The following is a 15116-nucleotide window of genomic DNA, read 5'->3' as shown; positions in this document are numbered from 1 at the left end:
CCTTTGATTGTCTATGGGGAAAAAGGGGGAAACATACCGTATCTTTTATCTTCAACAAGACACATACTTTGTGTGTCGCTACTCGGCCCACAAGATCTCTCTTTACCTGAGATTGCCTTTGATTTCAAATGGTCTCTCTGAGCTTTCAACATTATTTATCGGCTCATTGGACAAAGGTATCAAGCGCAAGGTTAATTCCGTCTTAGTACCAGAGCTCTTCTACGAGAAGCTAAAGAAACTTGACAGACTACAGCTCTCGGATATGGAGATGGAGAGCTCAATCCGGCAACATCCCACCAGGTTGTGAAAAGCAAAAAAAAAAACAGCAGCAGCTATTCCAACACCGTCCACTTTTTCTTTCCCAGCATTTTCACAATTTAATTAACTTTTAAATGTGATTGGATATATACTGTAATGTGTAATGGCTGTATCCTGCAGCCATATATGATAAGGTCCTCGCACAGAGTGATGGCATCGCTCTGTTGCTTGGTGACCGTCGAAGTGGGAGAGTGAACGTCCTCATGATCAACACCATGTGTTCCGCCGACAAGGCAGAGACGGCTTCATCCATCCAGCTCCAACAGAAGCGGCATCTCCAGCCACTACTCAAAGCCGGACAGAACATCCAAACCAGGCAAAAGGCGCCAGTGTTAAACAGTGGAAACATGTGTGGAGACAACAAGAATACCGAGGTCGGATCAGCTAACACACAAACAAATACAGCCAGATTTTTTTTTTCTTCCGCTCAGCCCTGCAGCGAAGGAGGTCGGGGAATGCGACCGAAAAGTAGATTAAGACCCAACCTGTGTCAAGAAGCCAACCTCAGTAATGCAACACACACACACACACACACACACACACACACACATACACACACACACATTAATGTAAATGCTCACAATATGAATTTCAGCACAACATACACACAAACCAGAGTGTCTGCAGAGTATAATACTAATATAATAATAATAATAATAATAATAATAATAATAATAATAATAAAAATAATAATAATAATAATAATAATAATAATAATAATAATAATGATAATAATGATAATAATAATACAATAATTCAATACTTTTTTAGATACGTTTTAATGGGATTTAATAAAAAATGTCCCTCTCTTATTCAGTAAGGATGTGTATTGCACAATTAAGTATTGAAGACATGTATTGCAGGTAAGTACTTTTCGGTACAAGGCAGAAGTCAGTATAAGGTAGAAACAGGAGAGAATGAACTAGATGATTCTGTGAACCGTTATAATAAGAGGTTTTCTTGGAGTTCTCTCTACAAGTCAATATCACAGCTAAATAAAACAGAATAAAATCTGACAAAAGTTTATGTTGAAATGAAGACCTCATACATTCCAAATGTAAGACTATTTAATGTTTTTAAGGCCTTATATTTGTAAAAAATAAATTTAAGACATTAGACTAAAAGACTTGAGGACATGTGTGTGTTTTGTGCCCAACACACACACACACACACACACACACACACACACACACACACCAGCAAGCCAGCTGTTAGAATGCACACAGACACAAAAAGCAGAGAGATGCAGACATTGGCCGTGGTCCACCACCAGAGTTGCATAACAAAATGCCTATCTCTCAAAATATCCGTGTTCTACTCCACTCCACATCTCCAGCTCACACCTGGAGCCGTGGCCTGGCAGGAAGCAGGAAGAGGCTATTGAGGAACCAGCTCAATGCCACAGTCTGTACAACCCCCCCGGTGTCCAGTCCCAGGGATCTGACCTCGATGTCCCACCCGGGGATGACGGTCCACCCCGTGTGGGCGACCTCCATCCTCCATACCCACCCCCCACCCACCCACCTTCGAAGGACTCTCGACTGACCAAACAAGCCGCGGACAGATGGTGTCTGTTAGAGAGAGGGCTCTGGGACAAGGGACAAGGGCTGGAGCCAGAGGTCAACGCAATGCAAGTTGTTTTCCACCAATGCCACTTCAAGTACCATACCTGCGTGAAATCATATTTAATGCTTTTACGAGTCAGCGCATACATTATACCTAACCCCTGACCGTTGTCCTGGTGATAGCTCACATTAAACATTGACAACTACAGTGAGACATGGTTGTGTCAAAGGTGCTTAAATGTGTTGTATTTGTGTTTGTTAATTCCATGTTAAAGTAATGGTGCTTCCGCCTTTTCAAATGGACTTATCAAATGCAAAACACGGCAAAATTAAGTAACTTTGACAAAAATAAGTGTTGTACTGTAGTTGTCAGCGGGACCAGGAGAATTCACCACTCACCACGTCATTCGAATTTTCCAAAACCTGAAAAAAGAGACAATATTAAACAATCTAGATATGTGAGCTATCACCAAGACAATGGTCAGGGGAAATGTAAAATATATTTGCTGACTGGTACAATGGGTAATATTAGATTTTACCCCGGTATGCTCCTTCAAGTGTTTCATATTAAATTATAACCACTTGCTTTTGTGATATAATGTTATAGTTCAAACTGCTGTGAAACACATGGTTTCCTAATTAAATTAATTCAATTAGCAGTAAATATTTAATTGTCATTGTATATTGCTCAAGGCATCTTGTCCATAAATGTCAATCATGCTCTGTGTGTGTGTGTGTGTATGTGTGTGTGTGTGTGTGTGTGTGTGTGTGTGTGTGGCAGGTGACAGATTGGGCATACTGTAAACATAAAGGATGGATGAAATAATTACATGCACCCTGCAGTAACAAGCATCTATAATTTGACTGTGTACTGCATTGGGGGTGATCATTAAATCATTAAATATGAAATGTTCTTTACAATTATCTCTGCCGAAAATATAAATTTGTTCATTCATCAACACAGTTATATCTCTATAGTATTTAATTCAATATTTAGATTACAACAGTTTCCTACAGTCACACACACACACACACACACACACACACACACACACACACACACACACACACACACACACACACACACACACACACACACACACACACACACATATATACATATATATATATGTATATTTATATATTTATATATATAGATATAGATATATATATAATCTTATGTTATAATTCACTGATTTAGACAATATAATGTGGACTTGTTTTGGTGCTCCACTGTTACACAAAGCCGGTCTCCAATGACTTTGCTAAATGCTTTATGAATCACGAGGCATTTTGTGCTGATGTCTCTAAGCCAGCAGATGACTTAAAATGCTTTCAATAAATTATTCATTAAAGAGTTAAAACAGTCTTAAATTTAAAAAGCATACTTTCTGTAAATGAGAAAAAAAAGGAAAATAAATCCTACTTTTTTTCAGGCACTGATTTTTTTTCTACCTATGTAATAAAACCACTTCACGTCCAAGGCTTACAGCGGCTTATGAGATGAAAGAGAATGAGTTAGCGTGCGGTGCACCTGCCCTCCTTGTGGCCATTCTCATGGGCCTGGCACTTCAAACTGAAACAGTTTTTCTATTTTCCATCATACTTCCATTGAACTGTTTTTTATTTAGTTTGAAATGAACAGGAATTTCTCGAGACAAGACATCTTAAAGAGAACATTTTATTTCTTGCCAAGCTTGAGCACATCGATCCTTGATATGGATTCAACACAATAAAATGTTGTATTGTGCAACAAAATGTATTTTGATTGAGTGATTGGGTGCCTCTTCAGAAATAATGAGCAAACAAAAAATATTTCAAAATCTATAACAGAATTACTCAAAGTTATGACAAAGTCTATATCTGGACAACAAATCATAATGCAGGAAGAGCGTTGTGCAACTAGTTCCCCTCCTATGACCAGGGTCCAACCCCACCAACTCCACCAACAATTCCTCCACTTAAAGTGGAAATCCATAAGATTATTTTGTAAAACGATTGTGAAAAAATCCCACTTATCCAATATTAATTTAGCTGGCACTATAGAATACAAAAAGCAATTCAATGTATGTTGTTTATGTATGTGCGCCTCTATATGCTGTTTCCTTTGCTGGGGGAAAGAGCCTTTCCAGTCAAGAATGCAAAGATCAGACACAAAAGTGAAAGGCAGCCACAGTGAAATTGAAGAAGCAGCATAGCTAGTTGTGGTCGGTAAACTGTCGATGTGAATGAACATTCACAAAAAACAACAGCATTCGGACAAAAATATCCCCACCACCTCGAGAGACCACATCGAAACGTTTCGAAGGCTAAAGTCTTGCAGCAGTGGCCCTGGTTCGAATCCGTTCGCTGCACGTCATTCTCTCTCTCCCCTGCCTTTCTTGTCGGTCTGTACTATCACTGATGAAAGAAAAAAGCAAAAATATATATTTAATAGAAGAAGGCGTACCTTCTTGAATGTAAGTAACTTACATGTCCAAGACGACATGATTACGCACATTTTGGTATTTTTTAGTATTTATAGAGCTTATTGTGCGTAATCACCGGGTGTCATGACATTTCACTGCATATATGTATGAACGTATGTATATGTATGTGACAAATAATCTCTTGAACTTGAACTTGAACATTGTTGAAACAAAAGCAAAAAAGTTGAACATAATTCTGGGAATTAGTAATAGATTTCCACTTTAAGAGTCAAGTTTGCAATTGGAGTCAACTTTATTATCAGAATTGGTTCCCAGAGTTGAATCAACTCGCTGCACAGTAAAGAAGCTACACAATAGCATCATGGCTCACACAGCTAAACCACTTGAACATCTGTATGTAGTGTGAAAACCTACTGCCGTCGAACATATGGAGGCCATTCTGAAACCACGCTCTCGCCAGTGGCGTAACATGATGGTGTTACGCCCCGGTGCAAATATTTTTGTGGATTTTTTCTCTGGCGCACCACCGATCGCGGGCTCCCCATCCCTGGCGCACTGATGGGAAGGGACCCTAGGGGCCACTGGCCCCTAGTGCAGCTGCACCGGTTGCACCCTCGGTACTTAAGCCACTGGCTCTCGCTCACAGATATTATGCTTTAAGATTAAAAATGGAGCTACAGCATTACATTTCTTCTCTGTGAGTCCTTGTCCGTCACTCCTCCAGACCCTAATTTCCCAACTTTCCGCTTTTGTGTGTCCTCAGTTTCACTCTCTCTCCATCTCCCTGTCTCACACCACATTGGACTAACGGTTTTCATCCCTGTGTTTACCTGGACGACATCCAGTATTTTTCATGCACTATTGCTAGGTCATCTGATCCATATGTATTCATATCATACAATTAAAACAAAAAATAAGAATCTCTTCTCTGCTCTCGGCTCCTCTCTTCTCTATGGGTTTTCCTTTTCATTGTTTGTAAATAGACGGCCAAGCGAGAATACATCGTCCTCTTAATCAAAGTGCTGCTGTAGCTCTCGAAGGCTCTTTTTTATGGATGTTTGGATATAAAGAGAGGATGCACCAAGTGACGGGGGGGCTGCATGTGAAAAATTGATTTCTAATTAACAAGTCAGCTGCAGTAATGAAAGGTTAGATGGTTTCTACTGGCAGTGGATCAATGTGAAGTCGTTTCCCTGACAGTCGGTCCTAATCACACCAGTGCTGCTATACAAGGAGGCACTTGTTGTAATTAACACTGCCACTGTTCTGCCCGTCTTCTCCCTCTCAGCTTCCCCGCTATATTCCTACATCGTCTTTAGATCTGTTTCCTTCAATTGATGGCACCATTAATGCAACCCACCCCTGCTTGTTAAGAGAAAAAGGACTTTTTAGGAATTAAGGGGCAACCTCCAGATTCAGAAAGAAAAACTCCTCTCCTTTGCTTTGAGTCACCTGGATTGGCTAATGGGCACAACCCAGAGGTAGAACTGAAGTGAAATCAGATGGCCCAGTGCATGGCCAGAGGAAAAACATGGCAGGACTTCTGAATCTGGAGTTGAACTCTGCTAAAATGAACCCATAGGAATTATACAGTATCCATTTCTGCATCATTGTTTCTGTCTGTAATGTGTGTCCTGTTTTAAACACATGTTATGACACATTCAGAGACGTTGTGGACTACTTAAATTGTTCATGACAAAACAATCCAGTTCCATTAATGCAGTAGGATAATGTGTTTACAATCTCTGCCTCTGGGAGCTGGGCTGGAGACCGTGGTAATTGCTGAGGTGTGTGGTGAGAGCCAGTCTCATTTCCTCTCGATGGTCCCAGGATAACCAAGCCCTCAGGAAAAAAAGCAAAGGTAGTCACCTTGCACCTTGACTACTGTAAGCATACAATTCAACACTGACTACTGAAGGCCAGGTGCGAAAGACACACACAGCTCCAGAACAGCTTAGATTGATAAAATTATGGACACACCGGTGTAACAGTACACATCTGCAGTCCAGTGTTTGACCACAAACCATATGTTGCAATGTGTCTCTCAATCTCAGATATCTGTCATCCATTCTCAACCTCAAGTCACAGAGCAGCGCACAAATAAGATCCACCAGCTGACGTAGTGAGGTGTGAGACAAGTGGACCAGAGGGAATTCTGAGCACATTACTGAAGTTGATTCAGACATTTCAACTCAGCTGGTCCTGAACATAACTGGTTCGCTTGTTTTCTTTTTTTCTGGAGTCTATTCACCTTTGATGAAATCATCTGTGTGTGTGTGTGTGTGTGTGTGTGTGTGTGTGTGTGTGTGTGTGTGTGTGTGTGTGTGTGTGTGTGTGTGTGTGTGTGTAGTTGGCTCTTCCCTTGGCCTAGGTTGAGTTGTTTAACCATCCTCGATTCATCAAAACATCACTAAGATTGTCCTCAAACTAGAGGTGAACTCACATCATGCCTGTCTTTGTGAGACAGATGTTCTTCTTATTTCCACATGGTGGTCCACATACGGAATCTGGAAGAAGCTGTTCCTCATGGTCTTAGTACACTAATAGGAAACAGAGCTGTGGGGGTTGCATGGGGATTGTAACATGTGACAGTAACTGGGGGTTGGTAATGGAGCATCATGGGATCTGTGTGTGAAATTCATGGGACCCGGTAAACAGCCCACCCCGTCCCCCATACATGCTGTCTCCTCGGCATGAGCCTATGTGTGAGTTTCTGCATACACACCAATGTGTAATCTCCCCTTTCCAGGCTGCTGTGTCTCCGTGTGCAGAGCAGGCCTGCCTGTTTGATGGGGGTTTGCAGGGGGGCTCTCAGACTGGGACTAATCCGCCTTGTGCCACACGCCATGTGCCCAGTGCCGAGCCAGCCGCACAGGGCCGTCTCCTCTGTAGTGGGCCCGCTGGAACTCTACATGGCCCACTGAATGCTATCAGCACAGACGACACACTGCCCCCCAAGCAGGGATTACAGCTCTCTCAATGGAAGTGCCAGGAGGAGGTGTATCCAGAGCAGGAGGAGTGGAGGAGGGAAGTGGAGGAGCTACAGACAATCCTCCGACAGCGGCCCCATTCTCTATCATGGAGAGGCCATCGGCAAAGCTGACACGCCAATCAACAGAGGGTGGGAAACAACCCCACAAGCACAAGACAACCAGCAAAAGGGTGACGGGGGGAGGCAGGAGAGGATGGAAAGGAAAGGACCCATCACTTCTCAAAAGAAGGCTTAGAGCCACTTGGTAGTCCTTAAGAAAAATGAACACTGGCCCATTGTTCTGAGGTAGACTTCCCTGGGGATATTAGCATGAGTTTGCATAGACAGACTGAACTCATGACGGCATATGCAGACTTTGTATTTTGGCATCCTTTAAAAGGCATAGAAAAACATCCTTATTATTACGTTTACAACCTGTTTCGGAGTAGAAAGCAGACATCAAAGATGCAGAAGAAAGGAGGGGAAACTGTAATTTGCCAATAAAGACTAATTTAATTGTACTTCAGATGGCCGTATGTCTCCTTTGGGAAGACTGGGGCATTCAATGCTGTGTGGGTGAGATTCCTCAGCACACCCTCAGGGTCTACATTATGTTGCAAGTGCTTTGGGATCTAGTGTGTTTTCTCCCTGAGATTTACCACAGAAACTAGGAGACAAAGTAATGTGCAATAAAAATCAAAGCCCTCAGAGATACTGAAAGTATGATCAATTGTTTTTGAGGGTGTAAAACTCAAGTCTGAAGCTCTTTGTGGGGAGAACATCTTTGTATGGTTTCATCTGATAATGTGTGCCCATTTGGGCCAACAGAGAGACAACAGGAGCGTGCAGCACAGGGTAGGGCACAATGAGGGGGGGTCTTAGCATCTGTGCACCCAAGCCTACACTACATTATCAGAAAACTCATCAGAGGCACTCCTGCCCTGGCCAACAGGAGAGAACACTCTCCGACATCCAGAAAATACTTCTGGAAATACGGCCACTCAACTTGAAATACAACTCACATTTACTGGGAAATGGCTGTCCTGTTAAGGATGTAAAAATGTAAAGGGAATGAGGAAAGTGTAAATGAAAAATGCAAGAGTTCTTTGTTTCCTGCCCAGATAAGACTGGCACAGACAAACAACACCGCCTGGCAGGGATCTCCTGGCTGGCACGGTCCTTAGCTCTTTTCCACCAAACACCTGGCATTGTGTTGGCATCAGGTTGGCACCACTCTGGTGATTGCCAAAATTGTTACCATTATATGAGGTGACTTTCTGTGCCCTGACGTAGTAAAATTGATTTACAGAAATGCGGCTTAGGCGTGATGCTGACCAGACTTTTGGCTTTTGATTCGAAGCGCTAGGCCATCACAATTAGCATCCAACCATCGTTCTAATTGGATCCACTGCAGTCAGTGCTTTATATAAGAGGGCCGTAAAAGTACAAAGTCAGGCTGCATTCTCCATTTAACGTCTATCATTGGCAGAAGTGCAGAAACCTTGTCATCTTAAACCCACATGGTCTTCTACTTCATGGCAGGAACTTCACTACATGATATTTTTAAGTCATAATACTGCTGTCAATATAAAAGATTAATATTAAGATAGTAAGCTCATCAGTACATTATTGGTTAGCCAGTGGAGCATCTGACCTGTCCCACTGTGGTGATGGATAACCCACCGAAAGTTGAGTGTGTGTGCATGGCTGAGCTTGCAACCCTAACAAAAGGAAGATTCGCTCTGAATATCCATTCTCATTTGTCACCCATCTGCTCCCCTGTTTGAAGGAGACAGGCATATCTGGATGAATACAATGCTTTTTAAATGGTTCATCATTCAATGTCTGGGCTGGCACAATATGAAGGCGGAACACCCAAACACACCCAGCACGCCCATACAAACATTGATACACTTGACACACTTCCCTCTACCCAATGTACTGACCTATTCAGAAAAAAAGCAGCGGGAGGTAAAGAGGCTGAAAAGCTGTTGGAGCTAATGAATGCAATGTCCGGGCCTCTCCAAAGTGTGGGTGCTATTAGCACGTTGCTTTCCTCTTGCTCACAGGAGAGCCCTATTAAACCATTAACCCCTTTCCCCTTCACTCTTCCCTCTGTCTCACCTCCTTTCCAGTCTCCCTGTTTCCCTAAAACGGCTGTCTGCCTCAAAACTAGGCCAGTCTGCTGTCCTCATGTGACGGTTCACTGACCAATGCCTGCCTTAGCGTAAGAAACCTTTAGCTTCTTTCCTGGCTCTTTAAATAGATAAACACACTACTCTGCTTTCATCCAAGCTGAACAGATATTTTTGAGCTGAACTGGTGGAATTGGAGTGTACGGACTTTGGAGTAGTTTTTTTATTTGGTACTTGTCAGTCACCAGCCAAATCTAATCATCCCCAGGGACGAGGCTTTTAAAGGAGCAGCTTTCATATGAAAGGGTCAGAAGTCAAAAGGCTGACATGCAACGGTCCCATCAGAGGTTAAGAGTTGCAAAAGGCGACAGAGACATCCAAGGGGCCTGCTGAAGACAGACAAGACGGATGTAATTCGTTTAGCATTCATTCAATAGTCAAAGCTGATTATGGCTACTTGGCTTTGAATACTTAAGGGATTGAGCTTTGTGTTTCCCCAATGTCTTGGCATTGTGGCTGAGTTGAACTAACCTGGCTCTTTGTGAGATCCTATCTCACTGCTCCACAGCCTTATCTTGCCTGGCCTCAACAACCTTCACTTGGACACGTGTGAGTTGTTGTTCTGCAGACTTGAGTCAGTGGCACACTCACAGAAAAGCTCCACCGTGACAAGCAATCAACTTCTCAGTTAGATAATGGCTTCTCCTAGCTGGCCACTTGTTACTGAGATGTTACCGTCAGTGGTCAACAATAGGGCAGATGGAGTAACTCACTATTTCTAATCGGATAGGTTATCTGTGGGAAGAGCTGTTGGCATTTAGAAGGGACAAATTTTATCTCCCAAGTTTCCATTAAGAATGTAATTTTCTGGCCACATCCAAATCTCCTTGAAATGTTGATTGTTTCTCCGTTCCAACACAATGTATTTGCACATGAAAGGGCCCCATGGTATGGTGACTGTCATAGAGATCATTGACAGATTAGTGCTGGTCATTTCTGGGCTGCTGGTTCGTTCTCTGGGCACCACTCTCTTGTTTGTCCCTGTGTCACTGTTTTCCAACAGTCTGCCATCGCTCCTCCTGTTTCTCACTCTGGTTTCTTTTGTCAGAGTGTGGTAGAGAAAACCATTCAATGTTGTGAGGGCTTCAGTAGCACAGACAAACAATGAATACGCTGAGAATGAGTTCCCGCCTACCTATACCTGGGGTGCTCTTGTGTGAGCACCTCTCATCGAGGGCTTTATGCTGGCATCAATGACCCCGCCTGACAAACACACGCACAGGCATACAGAGAAACCATCATAGGGATGTGCATACACACACTACACACTTACAGATACACACTATTAGAATAAGCAAAATAACAATCCACTTGTACAAGCACTTACTCAAACTCCTCAAATGCTATGCATACAAAACACAGACTAATTGACACCAGGCATCACACTGCATTCTATACATACAGACATATGCTTTGCTCAAAATGGCTCATGTGATAAACACTATAATAAACTACAGCTTTTATCCCATTTTGCATATCATCACAAACTATGGAATCTGCAGAAAAATGGAATACACTCCCAGTCATTCAAAGACACACAATCAATCTCACCCAATTTCCACTCTCCATTCGCCTCCATTTTTTCCAGCTATTCTCTGTTGACTTGCCAAGGACACCACACTGCCGTTCAATTGGAATCCGACATGATTCATCGACAAGGCCACACAGAATTGATTTGAGTGGAGGAATTCTGTGCTTATAACGTACCCTGTCCCCTCCCCCAACATTGTTGATGTTCTTTTTTGAATTAAAGAAAAAAGAAGAGCATGAAAGTTTTCCAGAGGGGCTGAGTAGGGACAGGAAAGAAGAATGGCACTTTCAGAGTGTGATACAATGGGATATATTTCGCAGGATACCATATCCCCATTTTGGGATTTTACAAACACAGATATTTTATGGCCAACATCTCACATCCTCACAGTGCACAAAAAAAAGTCGAAGCCACTTAAGGATGACTCAAATGAAGAACTGCTTCCTGAGTGTAGTGGGAGCGGTCCAATAGAGTCTTGTGGGTTTTACGAAGACAAAACATCCTTCTATGTCTGTCTCCTTTTCGAAAGATAGATAAGGCCTTACCTCTTGGCACTGCGCTGCACTATTTGTATCTGTGCATAGTAGCGGACCGACACAAGCTGGGTGTTCCCACTTAGGTTTAATTAGGTTTCTTCCTTTTATCCTTCTGTTTTTCCTGCTTTTATATAAGTCCGTCCATCTCGTCCAATGTGACCGAGCCAACGCACCCAACCTCTGACTCATCCCACAGAGTAACACAACCTCTGCCATTCATTCCATCCTGTTATGATAGCACAGCTGAACAGGTCTACAGAATACTACCCACACACAGCCTCAAAAGCAAGGAACTGGAGGCAGCATGGGTCAAGTCACTAACACATTCACTGTACATCCACTTTAAAGAATCCTCCACCAATTTGGCGTGACCTGCAGCAACCTGGATCCACACACTCCATCTCAGCAGCGCAGCAGCAGAACGGGACTGAATGGGAATATTTCATGTTGGTTAAAAGTCATGTGCGCTTCTTTGACGAGGACTCACCTCCTCTGTTTGAGATAGAACACCCCCAGCCTATACCTCTCCTCTAACCTCCCCTTCCTGCTCCAACGTGGTCTCTCTCTCTCTCTCTCTCTCTCTCTCTCTCTCTCTCTCTCTCTCTCTCTCTCTCTCTCTCTCTCTCTCTCGGCTGCATCCCTAATGCCAGCCGCTCGCCCACCAGCTCCACAAGCAGCTCTCTCTGGTTAGATCACACCCTGCTTATAGGAGATTAAACTGATTGTGGTCCAACATGCTGGTGTTGCAGGAAGTGCATGAAAAAAATGAATCAACAAAACAACAATAACAGTTAAGTATTAACCCAAATGCAGCAAATAAACTGTATTGAGAAGCGACAAATTGCAACGGGCATTGCTGTTCACACCTTTACCAACTGGTCAGATTTTAACGCTGCCTCTCATTATTGTTCAGTTTATATTTAATTAAATGGCGGGATAGGCGTTTTCCCTCAGTTCCACTTCTATCTGTGGCTGTCAGAAAACTGTGTTTTTACAACAGAGAATGTGAACATGTGGGCTCATATTTGGTAGTGGTCATGATTCACCTCACAGTAGTGATGTTAAACATGTTAAATTGTAAGTAAGAGAGAGAGAGAGGTAAATAGACGGAGAAAGAGCATTGCGATGAGCCTGCCACGTCTCACTCACTTTCTTGCCATTTCTCTTTTCATCCCCAAGCAAACTCAGTCAAAACCCCAGGAATTTAACAATGAATTGCCACCGTACGCCAAAATATGGAACGGAAAAAAGAGCGAGAGCAGCTTGGAACCGTGTCATTTTTTTTTCTTCCTTTTTTTCACACAAGCCCCAGTCTCCATATCTTATCAGCACAATCCTCTCACCGTCAGTTAAATCTCTCCTACTCCGTGGCATACCATCCCAGCCGCGGCCCTATTTAAATCTCTCCCTCCTCCCCAGTCCACCACGTTTCTAATGCTAATTATTTAAACCTCTCCGTGTAAACCTCCCATCCACCAGCTAGTTATTCAAATCTCTCCCCACTCAGTCTCTTTACAAGCCCAGCCCCAGTTAAAAGGTGCTTGACTGAAAGGCTTGATCCGGGCTGTTATATTTTCAGACAGGAGATAATACTCCTCTCCTCCTCTCCTCCTTTCGCTCCTCACCCTGCCCCAATGCATGTCTTCCAACATTAAAATACGCAAGCTCCTTTGAGCGCTTCCCAGTTGAATTAGAGACGGTTTATTTTCTGTGATAACGGAATGCGGTTGTTAACAACAAGAGCTTATGAAATAATAACAATAAAAATGTTTGTCAATTTTTTTTTCCCGAATTATACCAAACACAGCGATCATCAGACTCGGGAGAGACACGGGCCATGTACACAAAAAATAAATGTGTATACATTGTCCGATTGAGAGATAAGTAGGTATTGAAAACTATATCATATGTGGAATTAGCGTAAATCTCCGGCCGATGATAAGATAAAATTGACTGAGGGAGAGAAACTCTGCGTGGGAACGCTTGCTGAGTGGGTCTCCACGGGCCCGGACAGGTCGTCGTCCTCAGTGTTAAGTGGGTGAGTGGGTGAGTGACTGAGAGACGATCACAGAGGTTCGGGAGGTCAGAGGGGGAGCGCTCCTCCTGGAGAAGGTGCTGCTCCATCCAGCGGCACATGGGGAATATTGGGGACGTTGTCACCAGGGTTAGTTATGCCTCGATCCCCTCAGACCTCGGCCGCATTAAGTGATTAACGATCTTTAATTGTGCTGTCTGATTCTCCTCTATTCCTTCTTTGTTTCCATGCTCTCTCTCTCTCTCTCTCTCTCTCTCTCTCTCTCTCACTCTCTCTCTCTCTCTCTCTCTCCGTGATTCTGGTTATTAATCCTGTGGAGAAGCCACCTACACACTGAGCATCAGGCTCGCAAGCTCAGTGGAATGTCAGTGTCCCACTCCGCATAGGTACTTATTGCCGTTATATAAATTCCTGTTTCCGACTAGAGCCCGCCCTCACGCAAATCAAACCACACACAGCGCAACACGCACGTCTGTGATCATCAAACAAAACACCTGCTGAAAAACATACTGTACTCAAAGTGAATACACCAAAACCATGCTGCTGAGAATCACTTGAAAAACCTTTTTAATCATTCACATTTTGCCAAACAACTATTTAAGTGGAACTTATCAACACAAATTCAACCTTAATTTGCTTTGTTGCCTATGAGCCATGCATCCACGATCAAAAGAGAGCCTGATTTTGTTAATTAAAAAAAATATATATATCACTACATTATGCCATAAAACAAAAAGCAAAACCAGTAGTCCAATTTCACTATTTTAAATAAAACAATGTGATTAAAGTTGGACAAAAATCATTATAACTAATAATCAGTTATCTTCATCTTCACAACCAAATCACTTTATATACAAACCAAGATGCACCAAAAGGTTTTTTTTCCCCCCAGATATTAACAGACAATAGACCCTCTCCTCCACCCTCCTCCACCCTACAGCGTTCTGACACCAGGGCGGGGGCACTCACCTTGGTACTCCTGTCCGGGGGTGTAGGCGGTGGGGCTGCCGGTGATCTGGAAGGTGAGCAGCACCTCCCCGCCGCCCTCGGCTATCCCGGCGCCCTCCAGCTCGCCGTGGTGAGTGCACAGGAAGAAGAAGGGGTTGAAGCGAGGGTAGAAGCCCGCTGGGGGGCCCCCCGAATCCATGCCGCCGCTCCCCAAGACCAGGGCCAACAGGGCACAGCCCAGGGCGCCCCCGAGAGAGGCCCGCGCCATGGCTACCTGCCCTCTCAAAGCAGGGCGGGGGTGAGGAGGGGGGAGAGTGGAGCGAGTGGACAGGTGAGAAGGTGTCAGGTAGGAATCCAGCAGGGCGGGGTCGGGGGGGGGAGGGGGAGGGGTGGCGGGGGGGGGGGGGGCGCGTGGTGTCCACGGGTCGATCGGGTCCAGGTTCTGGTCCAGGTGAGAGAGGGGGTGGGGGAGGGGAGGGGGAGGGGGTCTGCAGGTGAGTGTCTGGCTGTGAAAAGCAGCGTGGAGTTCTGTTGTCCTCCCCTACCTTCTTCTTCTCCTTCTCCTCCCTTCACTCTCGGGGAGTTCAG

General features: G+C 43.9%; 1 protein-coding gene across 1 annotated transcript in view; it reads right to left on the bottom strand.

The window, feature by feature from the left end:
• Nucleotides 1-14796, bottom strand: part of reln (reelin) — a gene marked incomplete at its 5' end in the record, with an annotated part of 118522 nt that extends 103726 nt beyond the window's left edge. The window contains one exon of the mRNA XM_080001851.1: nucleotides 14550-14796. Coding sequence (XP_079857977.1) covers nucleotides 14550-14796 — 247 coding nt within the window. The remainder of the gene's footprint in view (nucleotides 1-14549) is intronic.
• Between the last annotated feature and the right edge of the window lie 320 nt (nucleotides 14797-15116).

The sequence above is a fragment of the Zeus faber genome (assembly GCF_960531495.2).
Source record: "Zeus faber genome assembly, chromosome: 6".
Taxonomy (NCBI): domain Eukaryota; kingdom Metazoa; phylum Chordata; class Actinopteri; order Zeiformes; family Zeidae; genus Zeus; species Zeus faber.
The sequence above is the reverse complement of the archived record's forward strand: the minus strand, read 5'-3'. Positions and strand labels throughout refer to the sequence as shown.